Source organism: Dendrobates tinctorius, unplaced genomic scaffold (genome assembly GCF_039654945.1).
Source record: "Dendrobates tinctorius isolate UK_male_01 unplaced genomic scaffold, ASM3965494v1 ptg000029l, whole genome shotgun sequence".
Taxonomy (NCBI): Eukaryota; Metazoa; Chordata; class Amphibia; order Anura; family Dendrobatidae; genus Dendrobates; species Dendrobates tinctorius.
The window spans coordinates 17,451,957-17,472,286 of record NW_027361697.1 but is presented as its reverse complement, the minus strand read 5'-3'; the positions used below and the strand labels follow the sequence as shown (position 1 = coordinate 17,472,286).

At 41.3% G+C, this 20,330-nt stretch overlaps 1 protein-coding gene across 2 annotated transcripts in view; it reads left to right on the top strand.

The window, feature by feature from the left end:
• PLPPR5 (phospholipid phosphatase related 5) overlaps positions 1-20,330 on the top strand; it is a 376,469-nt gene that overhangs the window by 201,635 nt on the left and 154,504 nt on the right. For both annotated transcript variants that reach the window (XM_073571406.1, XM_073571407.1), the window contains exon 3: positions 2,686-2,936. In XM_073571406.1, the coding sequence (XP_073427507.1) occupies positions 2,686-2,936 (251 nt within the window). The remainder of the gene's footprint in view (positions 1-2,685; positions 2,937-20,330) is intronic.

Genomic DNA, 20,330 nt, shown 5'->3' with positions numbered 1-20,330 from the left:
GGGCTGAGCCATGTATGATGGGATGAGGAAGCTGGGGAATGCGAGGCAGGGGGAGCAAAACATACAAAGACAGAATGGGGGAGCCACATACAGGACAGGATGGGGGGAGCTACATTCAGGACAGAATGGGGGAGCCACATACAGGACAGGACAGAGGACCCACATACCAGGGCAGGACAGGGGGAGCAACATACCAGGACAGAGGGAGCCACTTACAGGACAGGGGGAGCCACATACAGGATGGAGGAAGCCTCACATAGCAGGACAGGATGGGGGGAGCCACATTCAGGACAAGACAGGGGGGAGCCACATAACAGGATAGGGGACCCACATACAAGGACAGGACGAGGAGCCACATACCAGGACAGGGGGAGCCACACATAGCAGGACAGGATGGGGGAGCCACATACAGGACAGGACAGGGGAAGTCACATACCAATACAGGGATGAGGGGACAATTCATACCTGGCTTATACTCGAGTCAATAAGCTTACCCAGTTTTCCGTGGCAAAATTAGGTGCCTCTGCTTATACTCGAGTTGGCTTATACTTGAGTATATAGAGTATATAATTGAATTAATATTATTACTAATAATCCTTATTTACCAATCCTCCTTGATTTGCTAGTTTTACTGTTTATTTTCAGTTCATATACTTTCTGACATTGCTGCAGTTTTGCCTCAAGCACTTAATAAACAGTCGCAAGAGAGATGAAACCAGAGGAATATTTGCAATGAGGAAATATATCTTATCCAACTATTTTATGCTCTCAGTGTCAAAACTCAAGCAAAGCAAATTGACTGCCTGCAGTGATGAACGTATTTCTCTGCACATGAAATTTTAAATAACCAATGAAGATAACAAATAGTGATGAGTGAACATGCTGGAATAAGGTTTTATCCAAGCATGCTCGGGTGCTGTTCGACAGCTGCAGCACATGGAGGGATTGCCTAACCTATCACCTTATCGAAGCACGTTTTCTCATCACTAATAACAAAGTCAAGAGTTCTAGACTGTGGATAACCAGTGACACATTAGTATTCACTGTCATGTTCCTATACTAGCCCAACCTCTAATATCCTCAAGTAACGTAATGAACTTTTTGGTCTACCGACATTTCAGACATTGTGTCACACACAGTAAGGGCTTGACTTTTTTCCTGTCACCAAAATAGGAGAAGGAGGGGAATTGGCACACAACCAAAACCTTGCAACAGTCTCAGATAAATCCATGAAATGCCTTCTCAAACAACAAATACAAACCACCATCTCCTAATTATATAAGCAAAATCCTTAGAACCATCTCCTAACCATGCAGTATAAGTTAGATCTGGCAATGAGTGCTAGCCAGGACCCAGATTATATAGGAGATGGGAGTGGCTAACAGTGAACAGCTGAGAGCCTTAATGCAGGAAAGCTACCAAAAGCTCTCAACTGAGCAGATTAACCCCTGCACTGCTAAAAGAAACCTGCACCATTTAATATGAAGGTGAAGTGCTTCGAAACAGTGCAGGACTAGGAGAAATCAGATGCTGCGGTCTTCTGGCTCCTCTCTGTCGCGGTAAGCCCGTGACAGCAGGTGTGGAAAAAATAATGTAAAGTATGACTGTTTTAAAAAATACAAGTGTTTTATATTTTATTCGTATCAGTTAGCAAAATGCAATGTGAGTGAACAAATGAGAAATCTGAATCCTGAGTCCTGGAAATGATGATTTGCCCTCACAAATTCTGTGATGTTGAGATCGGGGCTCTTTCTGAATTACATGAAGAGACAGAAGGATTTGCACAAGCAACATCCACAGAAGATCCGTGGTTACTTCTCCAAAATGTTTAAAACAACCTTCCTGTAGAGTTTCTTTAAAAATTGTTCGCACGTGTACCTAAATAACTTTGACGCTGTTTTGAAGGTAAATAGTGTTCACACCGAATATTGATATGGTTAAATGTATCAACATTGCATTTTGTTAATTGATATAATAAACTATTAACACTTTCAATTTTTGAAAGCATTCTTACATTTCAACATTTTAACCACATCTGCCTAAAACTTTTGCATCTTACTGTATGAACAGATAAGCATTGCTCTGTTGCTTATGTCTAGGTCAGTTGTCAGTAGAAAAGACGGCAGATGGAGAATCTACATCAGGATCCAAGGATGGGTTTGTTTTCATGGTTTTATTTGTAGGTTGCAATCATGAACACACATAGGTCTGCACTCAAAAATCGGTAGGATGGATCTAATACTTTTACAACCTTATTGTGCAAAGTAGCAAGTGATAACTACCCAATAAATAATACCTAAGCATCATCTACAAAATACAGAGATTCAATTTTTTAATTTGAATTAGTTTCATAGTCTTGCATGTATGTTCTACCAATGTGATGCCAAATTATAACATAGGGCACTGTGTTAAAAGTAACCCTTACTCAAATGATGTAAGAATTTAGAACCCTATGTTTGACTGTACAAATGTGTACACTGGAAGGACATGGTGTATGTCTAGGGTACATGTACTGCAGGTTGAGAGAACATGAGCTCCAGGGCACTTAGTTCACAAAGGGCTTGTATGGATTTACAGACACAATATAATCCATGTTGCCTTCGGCTAATCAGTGCTTTATGTTTTTCATATAGAACTTACAATGAATATTTCAGTAATAAGCTCTTTTCTTTCCTTCTTTTGCAGGGATTTATACTTTTGGACTATTTGCTACAGATATATTTGTAAATGCTGGACAAGTTGTTACAGGGAACTTGGCACCACATTTTCTTACAATTTGTAAACCCAACTACACAGCACTTGGTTGCCACCAGTTTACACAGTTCATCACAGATGCCAATGCTTGCACTGGAAATCCAGACCTTGTACTCAAAGCAAGGAGAACATTTCCATCCAAAGAAGCAGCTCTCAGTATATATGGAGCAATGTATCTGGCTGTGAGTAAAACTTGATAAACATTATTAACCATGTACTGATATGTAACACTATATAAAGATGTGTATAAATTTCGTTCGTTAGGATCCACATAATATTTCGAAGTTAATATGATCATCTTTACCAACAGTACAGGGTTTATAGTAAAGATGAGATAAAGCCATAATAACGATGCTTTCGCACAGTGTTTTTATCCTCTTTTTGATGGAGTTCTTGCCTATTTTTTGTGGTTCATGGTGGAAAGATTTTTGGCATTTCTCTCTCTCTATAGGGTTCTCTGCCAGGTAAGACGTTGTTTTTGAGTACTATTACAGCAATGAAACCGGTTGATTTAGGATAGATTTTGGTGGCATAACCCTTGAATAAAGTTATACAGGTGCCTTAAAAGCTCTCTTTAGCCTTCAATGAAGGCTTGTAAAGTATATACTGTAGATGTTGCTGTAACATTTCACCCCTCATGTGGCTCACTTGCATAGAAAATAACATCAGATCTTTGGCCAGGGCAGCTGATCAGTTGTTTCTGGAAGTGCAGATGAGTGCGGAGAGTGTGGGTGCGGAGATTGTGGATGCGGAGATTGTGTGTACTCCCCAGCTAGAGCAGTAGTAAAATATTAGTGTATTTAACCTGTGCATGGTCTTTTTATTTAAAATACTATTAAATATCAAACATTTTGAGGTCACAAAATATGCTCTGATTATTAGGAATGAATGGACCTGTGGATATTCGGGTTCTTGTCCCCAATCCAAACGTTATTTCAAAGTTCGGTTCAGGTACCAAAACTGCACCCAAACTTCAACCATAACTCGAAAACCATTGAAAACAATGGAGACCCAAACTTTTGAGCTGGAAAATTCTCTCTCTCCTCCCAGACTTCTCCCGAAGATCCGAACATTACCAAGGAATTCCGGGAGTAGTCCTTGTTCGGTGTTTAGCATCGGACACTGACTGGTACAAACCCCAAACTTTTCTGTGCGGGGTCACTCACCTCTACTCATTATGCTTTCAAAGTGTTCAAGACAATCCTATCTATTTGTAACAGCCATCATAATATATCGAGCAGCGCTCAGTAAACTCAACAGTCATAAAACTCAGCAATGATAGCACGACTAGCTAATGTGATTTAATTTCCTCCGGGCTGCTACATCAGAATAGTGGTAATGTTTAGCTTCATATTTACTATAATGAGATCATACTTTCACAATCCAAATAGAGGACACACAGCCTCTTTGATACATTGTTGGCAGTTTTCTGCAGTTTTTATATAATTTAATTAATACTATTGCTAATATAATCCTTATTTAACCATCCTCCCTGATTTGCTAGTTTTACAGTTCACCTTCAGTTCATATACTTTCTGACATTGCTGCAATTTTGCCTCAAGCGCTTAATAAACAGCCGTAAGAGAGATGAAAGCAGAAGAATATTTGCAATGAGGAAATATATCTTATCCAAGTATTTTATGCTCTCAGTGTCGAAACTCAAGCAATAAAAAAGGGGGAGACAGAAGCGCACAATAGGGTCTTATCCAATGATATAAACGTTTCAACAGATATGGATCCACTCACCTGGTTCAGTTGTGTGGAACACAACAACCATAAGCACAAATGGGTAGGATCCGATGAACTGCAGCAATCAGCCGGTCACTAGAATTGCATATATAGGAAGGAGAGAAGTCCGGCTTTCAGGATCGCCCTTTGCTCCTGAGGAAGTGTACAGTGTGTACACGAAACGCGTAGAGTTTTTGGAATAAAAAGAAAGTTATAATCACTGCTTGGTCCTTGGATTAACTCCTTGTGAACTTTGGACTGGAACAGCGCGATCCTGAAAGCCGGACTTCTCTCCTTCCTATATATGAAACTCAAGCAAAGCAAAGCGACTACCTGCAGTGATGAATGTATTCCTCTGCATATGAAATTTTAAATAGCCAATGAAGATTACAAATGGTGATGAGTGACCGTGCTCGGATAAGGTGATATCCAGGATGCTCGGGTGCTAACTGGGTGAATTCGGCGTGCTCGAAAAATATGTTCGAGTCCCCGCGGCTGCATGTCTAGCGGCTGTTTGACAGTCGCAACACATGCAGGGATTGCCTAACATAACACCTTATCCAAGCACGTTCGCTCATCACTAAGTCAAGTGGCACATTAGTATCCACTGTCACGTTCCTATACCAGCCCAACTTCTGATATCCTCAATTAACCTTATGAACTGTTGTCATCTACTGATTCTTCTAACATTGTGTCACACACAGTAAGGACTTGACTCTTTTTCATGTCATTAGTCACCAAGAAAAATGGCTTTTCCTAATTGGAAGGTCCATTTAGACCAATGTTTCTCAACTCCAGTCCTCAACAACCACCAACAGGTCAAGTTTTCAGGATTTCCTTAGTATTGCAAAGCTGATAATTTCATCACCTGCTCAAGCATTAATTCCATCACTTGGGCAATACTAAGGAAATCCTGAAAACATGACCTGGTTATGTGTCTTCTTGTGGACTGGAGTTGAGAAACACTGATATAGTCTGACGTACCAATGTCACAAAAAATGGATTTGGTTCTGAAAGTGCAGATATGGGCTACAATATATGCATGGAGCTCACCTCTAGATATCTCAGGGGGATTAATCAAGACTGGCATTTCATTAATCAATCTTGAACCAAGTGCCTATTGGACCAAGGTGTGCCATGTTAATTCAGAGGATCCCAACTATTAATGCACATTACACATCTCTAAGCTGTGCGTATCAGAGCATAAAATCTTTACGGTACATTATAGTTTAGATCTTATGTAAAAATTTGGTCTTGTCCCTTTTTCTAAGCCCCAACGATTTTTTAAGGCAAAGTGACTAGACTGGAGCTAACCGTTGTAAAATGTTTTTGCAAATATTCCTTTCTTCAAATTTTGTTACTTTTTGATGCCAGAAATTGGCTTAGAGTGAAAAATAAATTTCCCACCTGTTATGTTTTACATCTGAGAAACCTAAAATTGGGAGTTAAGTAGTAATGATAAACCATGGAAGGTGTTTCCAAGTTATTTTTACTGCATAATGAACTCACTTAGAAATTCTTTTAAGTTATGTCTACATGGTTTGGTAAAGTATTCAAAACTACAACTCATCTATCGAAAAGTCGTCCCTCTCATACCGTTGTATTTATGGAAAATTAAAAAAGTAATTTGTTTTTAGAAGAAGGGAAGGATAAAAAGGAAAAATTGTCTGGATCTGAAGGGGTTAATGAGCACAGGTCGATTCACTGCAAGATCCAAAGAATTATTCCTTCTGGAAGTTTAGCGGTTGGATCTTCCTAAAGAGCAGATAACAGATGTAAACAGCGCTTGCCTCTCTTCTGGCTTATTGAAACAAGCTTTACTGAATTAAATGTGGGATGAACGAGGATCAAGATGAAAGTGACCTTGTTAGATATTGAGGAGCAACTGAGACCTGCTGATGTTGTGAAAAGTAAAATGGTGATATTGAATAGGAGAACATGATTTATGGCAGTGTTTTTAAAGATTTGTATCAACTTGCTGAAACTGTGCTGCTTTTTTACCATTATTTGATAGACACAGTCATGCCCGAATATGTTGTTGGCAACCTTGTTATTGTTCCAGAAAATAAAGTATTTATCCCAGAAAATTATTGCAATTACAAATGTTTTCTTATACACATGTTAATTTCCTTTCTCTGTATTGGAACAAGACAAAAAAAAACAGAAGAAAAGGCAAATTGGATATAATTTCACACAAAACCCCCCATAATGGGCCTGACTGGCAAAATTGTTGGCAACTTCTCAAAATTATGGATGAATAACTCTGTTTCAAGCATGAGATGCTATATCCCCATTGGGCTTAACTGAGTAGCTGATATTTGGCTGTTTTTTTTAGTGGGGGTTTGCCTAGGGTCATCTATTCAGGGAGAGCAGATGACGTGTGGGGACGCCATTGCGCAGGAATTAGGGGGCCACCCTGCAGTTAGGCAGGGCTGAAGAATAGTTTTGGACAGCTCAGGGATTGCTATTTGTATTTATATCTCCATCGATTGGTTTGGCATCTGTAAGTGTTGGCGCCCTGGACTATAGTGCTCTTCCCTCCCACCTTTTTTGCTATTTTGCTGACCACCACCATTTAATTAACTTTTTTTTATCCACCTCTTCTGTCTCTCGGTTTTTATAATTTTTTTCCATGTTGTTTTTATGAGGACCTGTCTAAACTCATCCCTATGTTTACATGACCGAGCGTGCAAGCAGCTCAGCATTTATGTCCAATTATATGCTGCCTCCTCTTATCCTGTAAGGAGTGTTACTGGACATTACAGACCCAGTGAATGTTTGCAACAGTTACTATACATACCCTCCTTGTTTTGGTATACCACCATTATTATAGCAACATTCTGCTTGTTATACATATCATAACGATAGGCAGCTCACCGGAAATGAGGTGCCGCAAATGACTTGCGAATGATCACATGGCATGTCACTCGGGAGCTATGCGTTCCTGTTGTGAATTCTTTCTGGCCTCCCTCTGGTTATTACTGAAGGTGGTGGAGCTGGTCAGATTGACAGAGGTGTTGCGAGTTCTCTTTCTGGGCTCACTCTGGTGGTTACTGGAGGTAGTGGAGCTAGTCAGACTGATAGAGGCTTGCCACCTGATAATGATAATGACAATTGGAGATCTGGGGTTTCTGACTGGAGTATTTAAGACAGCTGCTTCCTTCAATCCCTGCTGGTGGTTTTCTTCCTGTGCCTTCTGCGGTCTGACGTCTCCTACTCTGTTCCTGCATGGTTCAGCTAAGTGGTTCATTTGCTAATCTTTTTGCATTTGATCTGGTTTTGTCTATCTCTGCTTTGTGTGGGTCAGCTTGCTCCTGCTGGGGCTGTGCTGGATCACCACCCATATGTTACTGCTTGTGTCAGTTTGTTCTGTCCCCTGTTATATTGGTCTCTTTTTGCTTTGCTTTCAGTATATACCAGAGTGCTGATATAGTGGGGATGAAGCCACGTGAATTCAGTGTTTTTTTGAGCATCAGACGTGTTGGATTTTTCAGGGTTTTTTGCGTGATTGCAGACAGTGTCTTTCCTTACCTGTCCTGTCTAGTCAGTCTGGGCCCCATCATTTGCTCAGTCTATTTTTCTGCCTGCATTTGTGTTTTCATCTTGTCTCACCGACAATATATGTTTGGGGGCTAACTATTCCTTTGGAGTCTGCTCTGGGGCAGTTTAGATTTCACCTTTCTTGCTTTAGGCGGAGTTAGCTCTCTGGCTGTGCCGAGGCGTCTAGGGTATCGTAGGTACGCTCCACGGCTACTGCTAGTTGTATGGATAGGATCAGGAGTCTGCAATCCGCTTAGTTGCCAACCTCTCTGGTTTTCTGGTGGCTTAGCCTGGTCCTGCTATCTTCCTCGGTGACCCATTCATAATATGTTCCATTTTGAGGAAGTGATGTCGGTCAGATGACCGGAAGTGAAGGGGATTGCCCGGGGTGTTTACTTATTTAATGGGACCGGGATGTGGTCAATTACTTGATAGGGGCCTGTTACTACAGGCTCTGTATGGTTGGAACCTCAACATCATCTCCTGATGAGTTCCACAAAGGGATGAAATTCATCAGGAGGTGATCCTCTTAAATAGGACATCATTGTCCCAATCCCTGGTAAAGGATGACGGCTGGCATTTTTTCATGCCTCCATCCCTTAGGAATTCTAAGGTATGGAATGCCTGTGATCGCTCCTTTACCTGCACTTGAGTGAGACCATTCCTTTTCATCTACATGTTTATTGGGATTTAGCATTTACTACCTCATTATACACTCTGAGATTTAAATATCTGGTCTTATTACACCCAATTTGCTGCATTTATAGTGTTAATGGGATTAGTTTGACATATATATATATATATATATATATATATATATACTGTATATAATCACTTTATAACACCCCCTTTGTACCAAACGTTTACAACAACCAGCGTATATTAATAGGCGGGTCTGTCTTGGTCTTTGTTTTAGCGTGTCTTTTATATGTTGTGCATTTTAGATGATATTGTCCATTTTAATGAATTTTTAAATGTTACGTTTTAAGGTTTCAATTCTTGCTAAATTATATTACAAATCATGTGGGATTGTTGTCCTTTTGATTCTATTTTCCTTTTGTGAACGCTGAGTATGCTATTGCTGTAAACAACTTTGCTTCAAGCATGTGATGCTCGTTCAAACTCACCTGTGGCAAGTAACAGATGTGGACAATATGAAAATCACACTTGACACACCAGATAAAGAGAGGAAAAGTTCACTCAATATTTGCATTGCTTGTCTTTGTGTGCCACATTAAGCATAGAGAACAGAAAAAGGAGGAGAGAACTGTCTGAGGACTTGAGAACCATCGCTGATTTTTAAAACTAAGCCCTTTACCACATCTACACAACTCACTACTGCTGTATATTTCCCATGGTCCTATTTCTGTCTGTGTGCTAACTAAGGAAGAAACAGCAGGAATCCCTCTTCATGTGTTCTGCTGTGTACAGCAGACATCTTAGCAGCTACTCTCCTCCCACCAGCTCAGAGTCAATTGCAAATTAAAAGAAAGAATCTGAAAAGCTGAAAAGTCCCTGGCTAAATCCCAGTTTTTAGGTTATAGATAATTTAGTGAGAAATAATTTATTTGGTGGAGAAAGGTTGAACTTGATGGACCTAGGTCTTTTTTCAACCCTTGTACCTATTACATGTACCACAATTCCCATATACCGCTATACAGGATAAACGAAGAGATCCCAAATGTTTAAAAAAAAAAAAATTTTATTATTACAAATAAATTTAAAAACCACATATAAAAAAGCAAGACGCCCCCTGGAAGAAACTGGCGGCGAAACGCACGTCGGGGTGAGGGGACGGCACGGGCACCTACATATACCGATAAATATAATTATTTAGGATAGTATACCTTAGATCTGGATGGCTAAGGGCTGGGGGGATTCCCTTTTTGCTATAGGATTCATTAGTGTCACTGCACATGTGGATCTGTCTTATCTTTAATGCCAGCCTGCAGCTTTATGCTGGTTCTATCCTTTTGTTATCAAGGCACTTTTTTATGCTACTAATTAGCATTACCACCTGGCTCCATATGCTAGTGGGCAATTTTTGAGATATATATACACTAATTTGGCAGTGACTTGGATGGTTAATGCATGTGAGAGTGGTAGCTCATTTGAGTAAGTGTTATTTTTTCATGCGTTTCTCAGTACACACTTAACTATTGCATTGCTAATTAATAATATTGATTGTATTGATTGTCACCATTATTTAAGAATACATGGATTATAACGTTATTTATATGTGTTATGGAGCAAAATCTATACAGGTGTCCTATTGTTGTATAATTATAATTTTGTGCTCTGGCGCCCCCTAAAACGGCATTTTGCTTTTTTATATGTGGTTTTTAAATTTATTTGTAATAATAAAAATAAATTTTTTTAACCCCTTCCTGACATCAGACGTACTATCCCGTCCATGGGACCCGGGCCCCTATGCCCATGGACGGGATAGTACGTCTACCGCGATCAGCGGCGCCCATGTGGTGAGCGCCGCTGATCGCGGCCGGGTGTCAGCTGATTATCACAGCTGACACCCAGCACTATGTGATAATCCGGCAATATGCTGACACCCAGCAGTCACGGACCACCCCCGACACGTTAACCCCTTGCACACCACGATCAAGCATGATCGCGGTGTACCGGGGGTTAAAGGGAAGCATCGGCAGGGAGGGGGCTCCCTCCGTGCTTCCCTGAGCCCCCCACGGCAGCGCAATGTGCAGCGCTGCTGCGGGGGTCTCTTTCCCTACAGGCCCCCGAATCCAAGATGGCGACGGGTTCCTTCGGGGGGCCTGTAGGGAGCTGACTTCCTCAGTGCCTGCAAAGCGCAGGCATGAGGAAGTCTGCAGAACTGACTGTGACAGATTGCTGATCTGTCACAGTGATCTGTGATGTGACAGATCAGCGATCTGTCACAGGACAGTGATGTCCCACCTGGGACTATGTAATAAAGTTAAAAAAAAAAAAAAAGTGTTAAAATAATTTAAAAAAAATCGCCAAATAAATTAGAAAAAAAAAAAAATATTCCCCCAATAAATCCATTTTTTAATTAAAAAAAAAACAATAAAAGTACACATATTAGGTATTGCCGCGTCCGTAACGACCTGCCCTATAAAACTATCCCATTAGTTAACCCCTTTAGTGAACCCCTTAAAAAATAAAAATAAAAAACGAAGCAAAAAATAATGATTTATTATCATTCCACCAAACAAAAAGTGCAATAACGCGCGATCAAAAAGACGCATATAAATAGCCATGGTACCGCTGAAAACGTCATCTTGTCCCGCAAAAAACGAGCCACCATACAGCATCGTCAGCAAAAAAATAAAAAAGTTATAGCTTGCAGAATGAAGCGATACAAAAATTATTATTTTTTATATAAAATAGTTTTCATTGCATAAAACCGACAAAACATAAAAAAAGACCTAAATGAGGTATCGCTGTAACCGTACTGACCCGAAGAATAAAACCGCTTTATCAATTTTACCGCAGGTGGAATGGTGTAAACGCACCCCCCCAAAAGATATTCATGAAACGCTGGTTTTTGTTCATTCTGCACCCCAAAAATCAGAATAAAAAGCGATCAAAAAATGTCACGTGCCGGAAAATGGTACTAATAAAAATGTCAACTCGTCCCGCAAAAAATAAGACCTCATATGACTCAGTGAGTCAAAATACGGAAAAATTATAGCTCTCAATATGTGGTGATGCAAAAACTATTTTTACAATAAAAAGCGTCTTTTAGCGTGCGACAGCCGCCAAAAATAAATACCGCCATAAATAGTAAATAAAACCCCCCGTTATTACCCCCTTAGTAAGGGAAAAATAATAAAAATAAAAGAAAATGTATTTATTTCCATTTTCCCATTAGGGTTAGGGCTAGGGCTAGGGCCAGGGTTAGGGCTAGGGTTAGGGCCAGGGTTAGGGCTAGGGTTAGGGTTAGGGCTAGGGTTAGGGTTAGGGCTGAGATTAGGGTTAGGGGTGTGTTGGCGTTAGGGTTGGAGTTAGAATTGGGGGTTTCCACTGTTTGGGCACATCAGGTGCTCTCCAAATGCAACATGGCGTCTGATCTCAATTCCAGCCAATTCTGAGTTGAAAAAGTCAAATGGTGCTCCTTCCCTTCCAAGCTCTGCCATGCACCCAAACAGTGTTTTACCCCCAGATGTAGGGTATCAGCCTACTCAGGACAAATTGCAAAACAACTTTTGGGGTCCAATTTCTCCTGTTACCCTTAGGAAAATAAAAAATTGGGGGCAAAAATATCATTTTTGTGGAAAAAAATTATTTTTTTTATTTTCACACCCGGGCGTTATAAACTTCTGCGAAGCACTTGGGGGTTCAAAGTGCTCACCACACATCTAGATAAGTTCCGTGGGGGGTCTATTGTCCAAAATGGGGTCACTTGTTGGGAGTTTCAATAGTTTAGGTAGATTAGGGGCTCTCCAAACACACATGACACCCGCAGACCATTCCATCAAAGTCTGCATTCCAAAACGTCACTACTTCCCTTCCGAGCCCCGACATGTGCCCATATAGTAGTTTTCTCCCACATATGGGGTATCAGCATACTCAGGACAAATTGGACAACAACTTTTGGGGTCCAATTTCTCCTGGTACCCTTGGGAAAATAAAAAAATTGGTGACTAAAAGATCATGTTTGTGGAAAAAATACAAATTTTTTATTTTCACGCCCGGGCGTTATAAACTTCTGTGAAGCACTGGAGGGGTGAAAGTGCTCACCACACATCTAGATAAGTTCCTTGGGGGTCTAGTTTCCACAATGGTGTCATTTGTGGGGGGTTTCCACTGTTTTGGTACATCAGGGGCTTTTCAAACGCGACATTGTGTCAGATCTCAATTCCAGCCAAAAACTTCAAATGGCGCTGCTTCCCTTCCGAGCTCTGCCATGCGCCCAAATAGTGGTTTACTCCCACATGTGGGGTATCAGCGTACTCAGGACAAATGGCACAATAACTTTTAGGGTCCTGTTACCCTTGGGAAAATAAAAATTGGGGGTGAAAAGATCATTTTTGTGGAAAAAATATGATTTTTTAATTGTACGGCTGTATGTTATAAACTTCTATGAAGCCCTTGGGGGTTCAAAGTTCTCACAACACATCTAGATAAGTTCCTTGGGGGGTCTAGTTTCCAAAATTGTGTCATTTGTGGGAGGTTTCCACTGTTTTGGTACATCAGGGGCTTTCCAAACGTGACATGGTGTCAGATCTCAATTCCAGCCAAAAACGTCAAATGGTGCTGCTTACCTTCCGAGCTCTGCCATGCACCCAAATAGTGGTTTACCCCCACATGTGGGGTATCAGCGTACTCAGGACAAATGGCACAATAACTTTTCAGGTCCTGTTACCCTTGGGAAAATAAAAATTGGGGGTGAAAAGATCATTTTTGTGGAAAAAATATGATTTTTTAATTGTACCGCTGTACGTTATAAACTTCTGTGAAGCCCTTGTGGGTTCCAAGTTCTCACCACATATCTAGATAAGTTCCTTGGGGGTCTAGTTTCCAAAATGGGGTCACTTGTGGGAGGTTTCCACTGTTTAGGTACATCAGGGGCTCTCCAAACGTGACATGGCGTCCGATCTGAATTCCAGCCAATTTTGCATTGAAAAAGTCAAACGGCGCTCCTTCCCTTCTGAGTTCTGCCATGCGCCAAAACAGTGGTTCCCCCCAACATATCAGGTATCAGCGTACTCAGGACAAATTGCACAATAACTTTTGAAGTCCAGTTTGTCCTGTTATCCTTGGTAAAATAAAAAAAATTGAACCTGAAGTATTTTTTTTGTGAAAAAAAGTTAGATATTCATTTTTTTTTTAAATATTCAAAAAATTCCTGTGACGCACCTAAAGGGTTAATAAACTTCTTGAATGTGGTTTTGAGCACCTTAAGGGGTGCAGTTTTTAGAATGGTGTCACTTTTGGATATTTTCTATCATATAGACCCCTCAAAGTGGCTTCAAATGTGATGTGGTCCGTAAAAATAAAATGGTGTTGCAAAAATGAGATATCGCTGGTCAATTTTTAACCCTTATAACTTCCTAACAAAAAAAATTTTGGTTCCAAAATTGTGCTGATGTAAAGTAAACATGTGGGAAATGTTACTTATCAAGTTTTTTGTGTGCCGTATCTCTGTGATTTAAGGGCTTAAAAATTCAAAGATGGAAAATTGCGAAATTTTCAAAATTTTCGCCAAATTTCCATTTTTTTCTACAAATAAACGCAAGTTATTTGAATGAAATTTTACCACTATCATGAAGTACAATATGTCATGAGAAAACAATGTCAGAATCACCGGGATCCATGGAAGCGTTCCAGAGTTATGACCTCATAAAGGGACAGTGGTCAGAATTTTAAAAATTGGCCCGGTCAAGAACGTGCAAACCACCCTTGGGGGTGAAGGGGTTAAACATTTGGGATCTCTTTGTTTATCCTGTATAGCGGTATATGGGAATTGTGGTATACCTTGATATGAAGTGCCCTTAGTAATTTATATAGGACATTGGTTGACTTGTAACTATTGTAGAGATCCACCCTATGAGTGGACGGCGTTACTCACAGTTAATCCCTCACGGGTTATCAGCGAAGCAACTGCACTGGGTTCACTGTTCCAGACAGTGCCTTGCTCACTAGGGCATCTACAGTTTGAGAGCCACAGCCAGGCAGTTCCCCTACGTAGAGCCGTCACAGACTCTACCAAGTCAGGGCCTTTCCATGTGCTTCCCAGGAAGTTCACTCCCAGACACTTCCAACACATACAGGCCTTACAGGACCTTCCACTCTGACCAATCAGGATCAAAACACCCCCCCATATGACCCGACCTCAGTCACACTATATGGTACATGACCACACCCACATGTGAGGTATGGATCACATGGTCATGACATCACTACAGGTCGTATTACATACAGCCAGACACATACAGGCTTTATCATGGGCATTCAGACATGCGCCCACATGCATATTCTGTGTAGCATTTACAGCGCCTCCTAGCTTTAACAGAGGTTACTGTACAACACTATGTAAAGGGGAAAGCTGGTAAAAATACAAGATCAAGATCATATAATGGCAAGAAATATTGTTACTCCTCTAAAACACACACTGGACAGCTTATTCTGTAAAGTTACTTGAAATGATACTTACTCTTTAACCCCTTCACTACCAAGGGTGGTTTGCACATTAACTCCCGGGCCAATTTTTACAATTCTGACCACTGTCTCTTTATAAGGTAATAACTCTGAAACGCTTCCATGGATCCTGGTGATTCTGACATTGTTTTGTCGTGACATATTGTACTTCATGTTAGTGGTAAAATTTCTTGCGTTTATTTGTGAAAAAAATGGAAATTTGAATTTTTATGCCCTTAAATCACAGAGATACGGCACACAAAAAACTTAATAAATAACATTTCCCACATGTTTACTTTACATCAGCACAATTTTGGAACCAAAATTTTTTTTTGTTAGGAAGTTATAAGGCTGTGTGCACACGCTGCGGACTTTGCTGCGGTTCCGCAGCGGTTTTGGCCGCTGCGGACCCGCAGCAGTTTTTGCTGCGGTGTACAGTAGCATGATTCCCTATGGGAATCAAAAACCGCAGTGCAGATGGTGCGGAATTTTCCGCGCGGATTATCTGCGGGTTTCAATCCGCAGAAAGAATTGACATGTCAATTCTTTCTGCGGATTCCCCTGCGGTTTGCTATCTCCTCCATTGAGGAGATGAAAAACCGCAGGGCAAAACCGCAGAGCAATCCGCAGGTAAAACCGCAGGTATTTTGACCTGCGGTTTCACCTGCGGATTTTACAAAATCCGCGCGGATGAATCCGCACCTAATCCGCAGCGTGTGCACACAGCCTAAGGGTTAAAAGTTGACCAGCGATTTCTCATTTTTGCAACACCATTTTATTTTTACGGACCACATCACTTTTGAAGCCACTTTGAGGGGTCTATATGATAGCAAATACCCAAAAGTGACACCATTCTAAAAACTGCACCCCTTATGGTGCTCAAAACCACATTCAAGAAGTTTATTAATCCTTCAGGTGCATCACAGGAATGTTTTTGAATATTTAAAAAAAATTAACATTTAACTTTTTTTCACAAAAAAAATACTTCAGGTTCAATTTTTTTTATTTTACCAAGGGTAACAGGAGAAATTGGATGGGAAAAGTTATTGTGCAATTTGTCCTAAGTATGCTGATACCTGATATGTGGGGGGGAACCACTGTTTCGGCGCATGGCAGAGCTCAGAATGGAAGGAGCGCCGTTTGACTTTTTCAATGCAAAATTGGCTGGAATTCAGATTGGACGCCATGTCACGTTTGGAAAGCCCCTGATGTACCAAAACAGTGAAAACCCCCACAAATGACCCCATTTTGGAAACTAGACCCCCTAAGGAACTTACCTAGATGTGTGGTGAGCACTTTGAACCCCCTAAGGCTTCACAGAAGTTTATAGTGCCCGGTCATGAAAATAAAAAAATCGTATTTTTTCCACAAACATGATCTTTTACTCCCAAATTTTTTTATCTTCCCAAGGGTTACAGGAGAAATTGGACCCCAAAAGTTGTTGTCCAATTTGTCTTGAGTACGCTGATAGCCCATATGTGGGAGAAAACTACTGTATGGGCACACGTCGGGGCTCTGAAGGGAAGTAGTGACGTTTTGGAATGCAGACTTTGATGGAATGGTCTGCGGGTGTCATGTGCGTTTGGAGAGCCCCTGATGTACCTAAACTATTGAAACTCCCCACAAGTGACCCCATTTTGGAAACTAGACCGCCACGGAACTTATCTAGATGTGGTGAGCACTTTGAACCCCCAAGTGCTTCGCAGAAGTTTATAACGCCCGGGTGTGAAAATAAGAAAATCATTTTTTTCCACAAAAATGATATTTTTGCCCCCAATTTTTTATTTTCCTAAGAGTAACAGGAGAAATTGGACCCCAAAAGTTGTTTTTCAATTTGTCCAGAGTAGGCTGATTCCCTATATGTGGGGGTAAAACACTGTTTGGGCGCATGGCAGAGCTTGGAAGGGAAGGAGCACCATTTGACTTTTTCAACGCAGAATTGTCTGGAATTGAGATCAGACGCCATGTTGCATTTGGAGAGCACCTGATGTGCCCAAACAGTGGAAACCCCCCAATTATAACTCCAACCCTAACCCAACACACCCCTAACCCTAATCTCAGCCCTAACTCTAGCCCTAACCCTAGCCCTAACGGGAAAATGGAAATAAATACATTTTCTTTTAATTTTATTATTTTTCCCTAACTAAGGGGGTGATAACGGGGGGTTTGATTTACTATTTATAGCGGGTTTTTATGTTTGGCGGCTGTCACACGCTAAAAGACGCTTTTTATTGTAAAAATAGTTTTTACATCACCACATATTGAGAGCTATAATTTTTCTATATTTTGACCCACCAAGTCATGTGAGGTTTTATTTTTTGCGGGACGAGTTGACGTTTTTATTGGTATCATTTTCGGGCACATGACATCTTTTGATCGCTTTTTATTCTGATTTTTGGGACGCAGAATGAACAAAAACCAGCGTTTCATGAATTTCTTTTGGGGGGTGCATTTACACCATTCCGCCTGCGGTAAAATTGATAAAGCGCTTTTATTCTTCGGGTCAGTATGGTTACAGCAATACCTCATTTAGATTTTTTTATGTTTTGGCGCTTTTATGCAATGAAAACAATTTTATATAAAAAATAATTATTTTTGCATCGCTTTATTCTGTGAGCTATAACTTTTTTATTTTTTTGCTGATGATGCTGTGTGGTGGCTTGTTTTTTGCAGGACAAGATGACGTTTTCAGCGATACCATGGATATTTATATGCGTCTTTTTGATCTCGCGTTATTTCACTTTTTGTTCAGCGGTATGATAATAAATCATTATTTTTTGCTTCGTTTTTTATTTTTATTTTTTAAGGGGTTCGCTAAAGGGGCTAACTAATGGGACAGTTTTATAGGGCAGGTCGTTACGGACGCGGCGATACCAAATATGTGTACTTTTATTGTTTTTATTTTATTTCCAAAAAATGAATTTATTAGGGAATTTTTTTTTTTTAATTTATTTAGCGATTTTTTTAAAAATATTTTTACAGTTTTTTTTTTTTAACTTTATTACATTGTCCCAGGGGGGACATAACTGTCATGTGACAGATCGCTGATCTGTCACATCACAGATCACTGTGACAGATCAGCGATCTGTCACAGGCACTGCACAAGGCTTCCTCATGCCTGTGCTTTGCAGGCACTGAGGAAGCCAGCTCCCTGCAGGCCCCCCGAAGGTCCCCGTCGCCATCTTGGATCCGGGGACATGCAGGGATGAAGCACCCCGCAGCAGCACTGCATATTGCACTGCTGTGGTGGGCTCAGGGAAGCACGGAGGGAGCCCCCTCCCTGCTGATGCTTCCCTTTAACCCCCGATACACTGCGATCGTGTTTCATCGCGGTGTGCAAGGGGTTAACGTGTCGGGGGCGGTCCATGACCGCCCATGACACATTGTGCCGGGTGTTATGATAGAGTCACCGTAGGAGGCAGACACAAAAATAGAAGCTACGTCCAGAAAACCAGAGAAGTTGGCAACTATCAAATTGCAGACCCCTGAACCTATCAACACAATTAGCAGTAGCCGTGGGGGGTTCCTACGGTGCCCTAGACCCCTCGATCACAGCTGGAGAGCTAAATAGCCTAAAGACAGAAAAGGAAATCTAAACTGCCCCAGAGCAGACCCCAAAGTAAAATGCAGCCCCCAACATATAATGACGGTGAAGCAAGATGAAAAAACACTCACACAGATAGAAAGATAGGCTGAGCAAACGATGGGGCCCAAGCTAACTAAACAGAACAGGAAAGGAAGGTTGCTGTCTGCAATCTGCCAAAACCCTATCAAAAACATAAGCCAACAAGCTGATATGGAAAAAGACCCTGAAGCAGCTAGGCTTCAAAAACTAAATCAGCACTCAGGTATTTTCGGAAGACAGAGCTAAAGGAATTCAGCTCACCCCAGCAGGGAATGGCAGAAATCCAGAAAAACAAAGCAAAACAAAGTCAAAGCACAAATGCAAAAAGCCGAGCAGAAAACTTAGCTTTAGAAGAGCAGGAATTCAGACTGGTCTCCAAGGATCCCACAGAGAAATCACCCGCAGGGCAGAAGGGCGTCGGCAGCCTTATATCCAGTCAGTAACTCCACTCAGCCAGTCATCATCATTAGGCTCAGGTGTTTGATAATCAGGCTCACTACCTTTCTTTACCAGAAGAGGGAGTTCCTCGGGCCTCAGTAGTGAAGGGGAAAATGAACTCACAACAGTACCTCCCCCTTGAGGAGGGGTCACCGAACCCTCAACCAGGCCACCAGGGGGATCAGGGTGAGCCCGATGAAAGGCACGCACCAATCTTTTGGCATGAATATCAGAGGCAGAGACCCAGGAATTATCCTTCTGACCATAACCCTTCCACTTAACCAAATACTGGAGTCTCCGTCTAGCCAGACGGGAATCCAGTACTTTCTCTACCTCATATTCCATGTTACCTTCAACCAATACAGGGTCTGGAGGTGCCACCCCCGGAACAACAGGTTCAACAAACCTTTTCAACAAAGACTTTTGGAACACATTATGGATTTTAAATGTGACAGAAAGAGCCAAACGAAAAGAGACCGGATTAATAATCTCCAAAATCTTGTAAGGTCCAATAAATCTAGGCTTAAACTTAGGAGAAGCCACCTTCATAGCAATATTTTTTGATGATAACCACACCATATCACCAACCTTAAACTGGGGACCAATGGTCCTATGTCAGTTGGAAAACCGCTGGGCCTTTTCCTGGGAGAGAGATAACTTATCCACCACTTGGTCCCAGATCTGGTGCATTCTCTCCACCACAGTGTCAACACCTGGGCAGGCACAGGGCTCCACCTGCCCTGAAGAAAATCGAGGATGAAACCAAAGGTGACATCAAAGTGGCAGAACTAGCTCTATTATTTAAAGCAAATTCGGGCAAGGGCAAAAATGAAACCCAATCATCCTGATCAGCGGAAATAAAACATCTCAAATACGACTCCAAGGTCTGGTTTGTTCTCTCTGTCTGCCCATTGGTCTGAGGGTGAAAAGCAGAGGAGAAGGACAACTGAATTCCCAGCTTGGAACAGAAAGTTCTCCAAAATCTAGACACAAACTGAACTCCTCTGTCAGATACAATGTTCTCAGGAATCCCGTGCAAGCGAACCACCTGTTGCAAAAACAGGGGCACCAACTCAGAGGAAGATGGCAACTTAGGGAGTGGTACAAGATG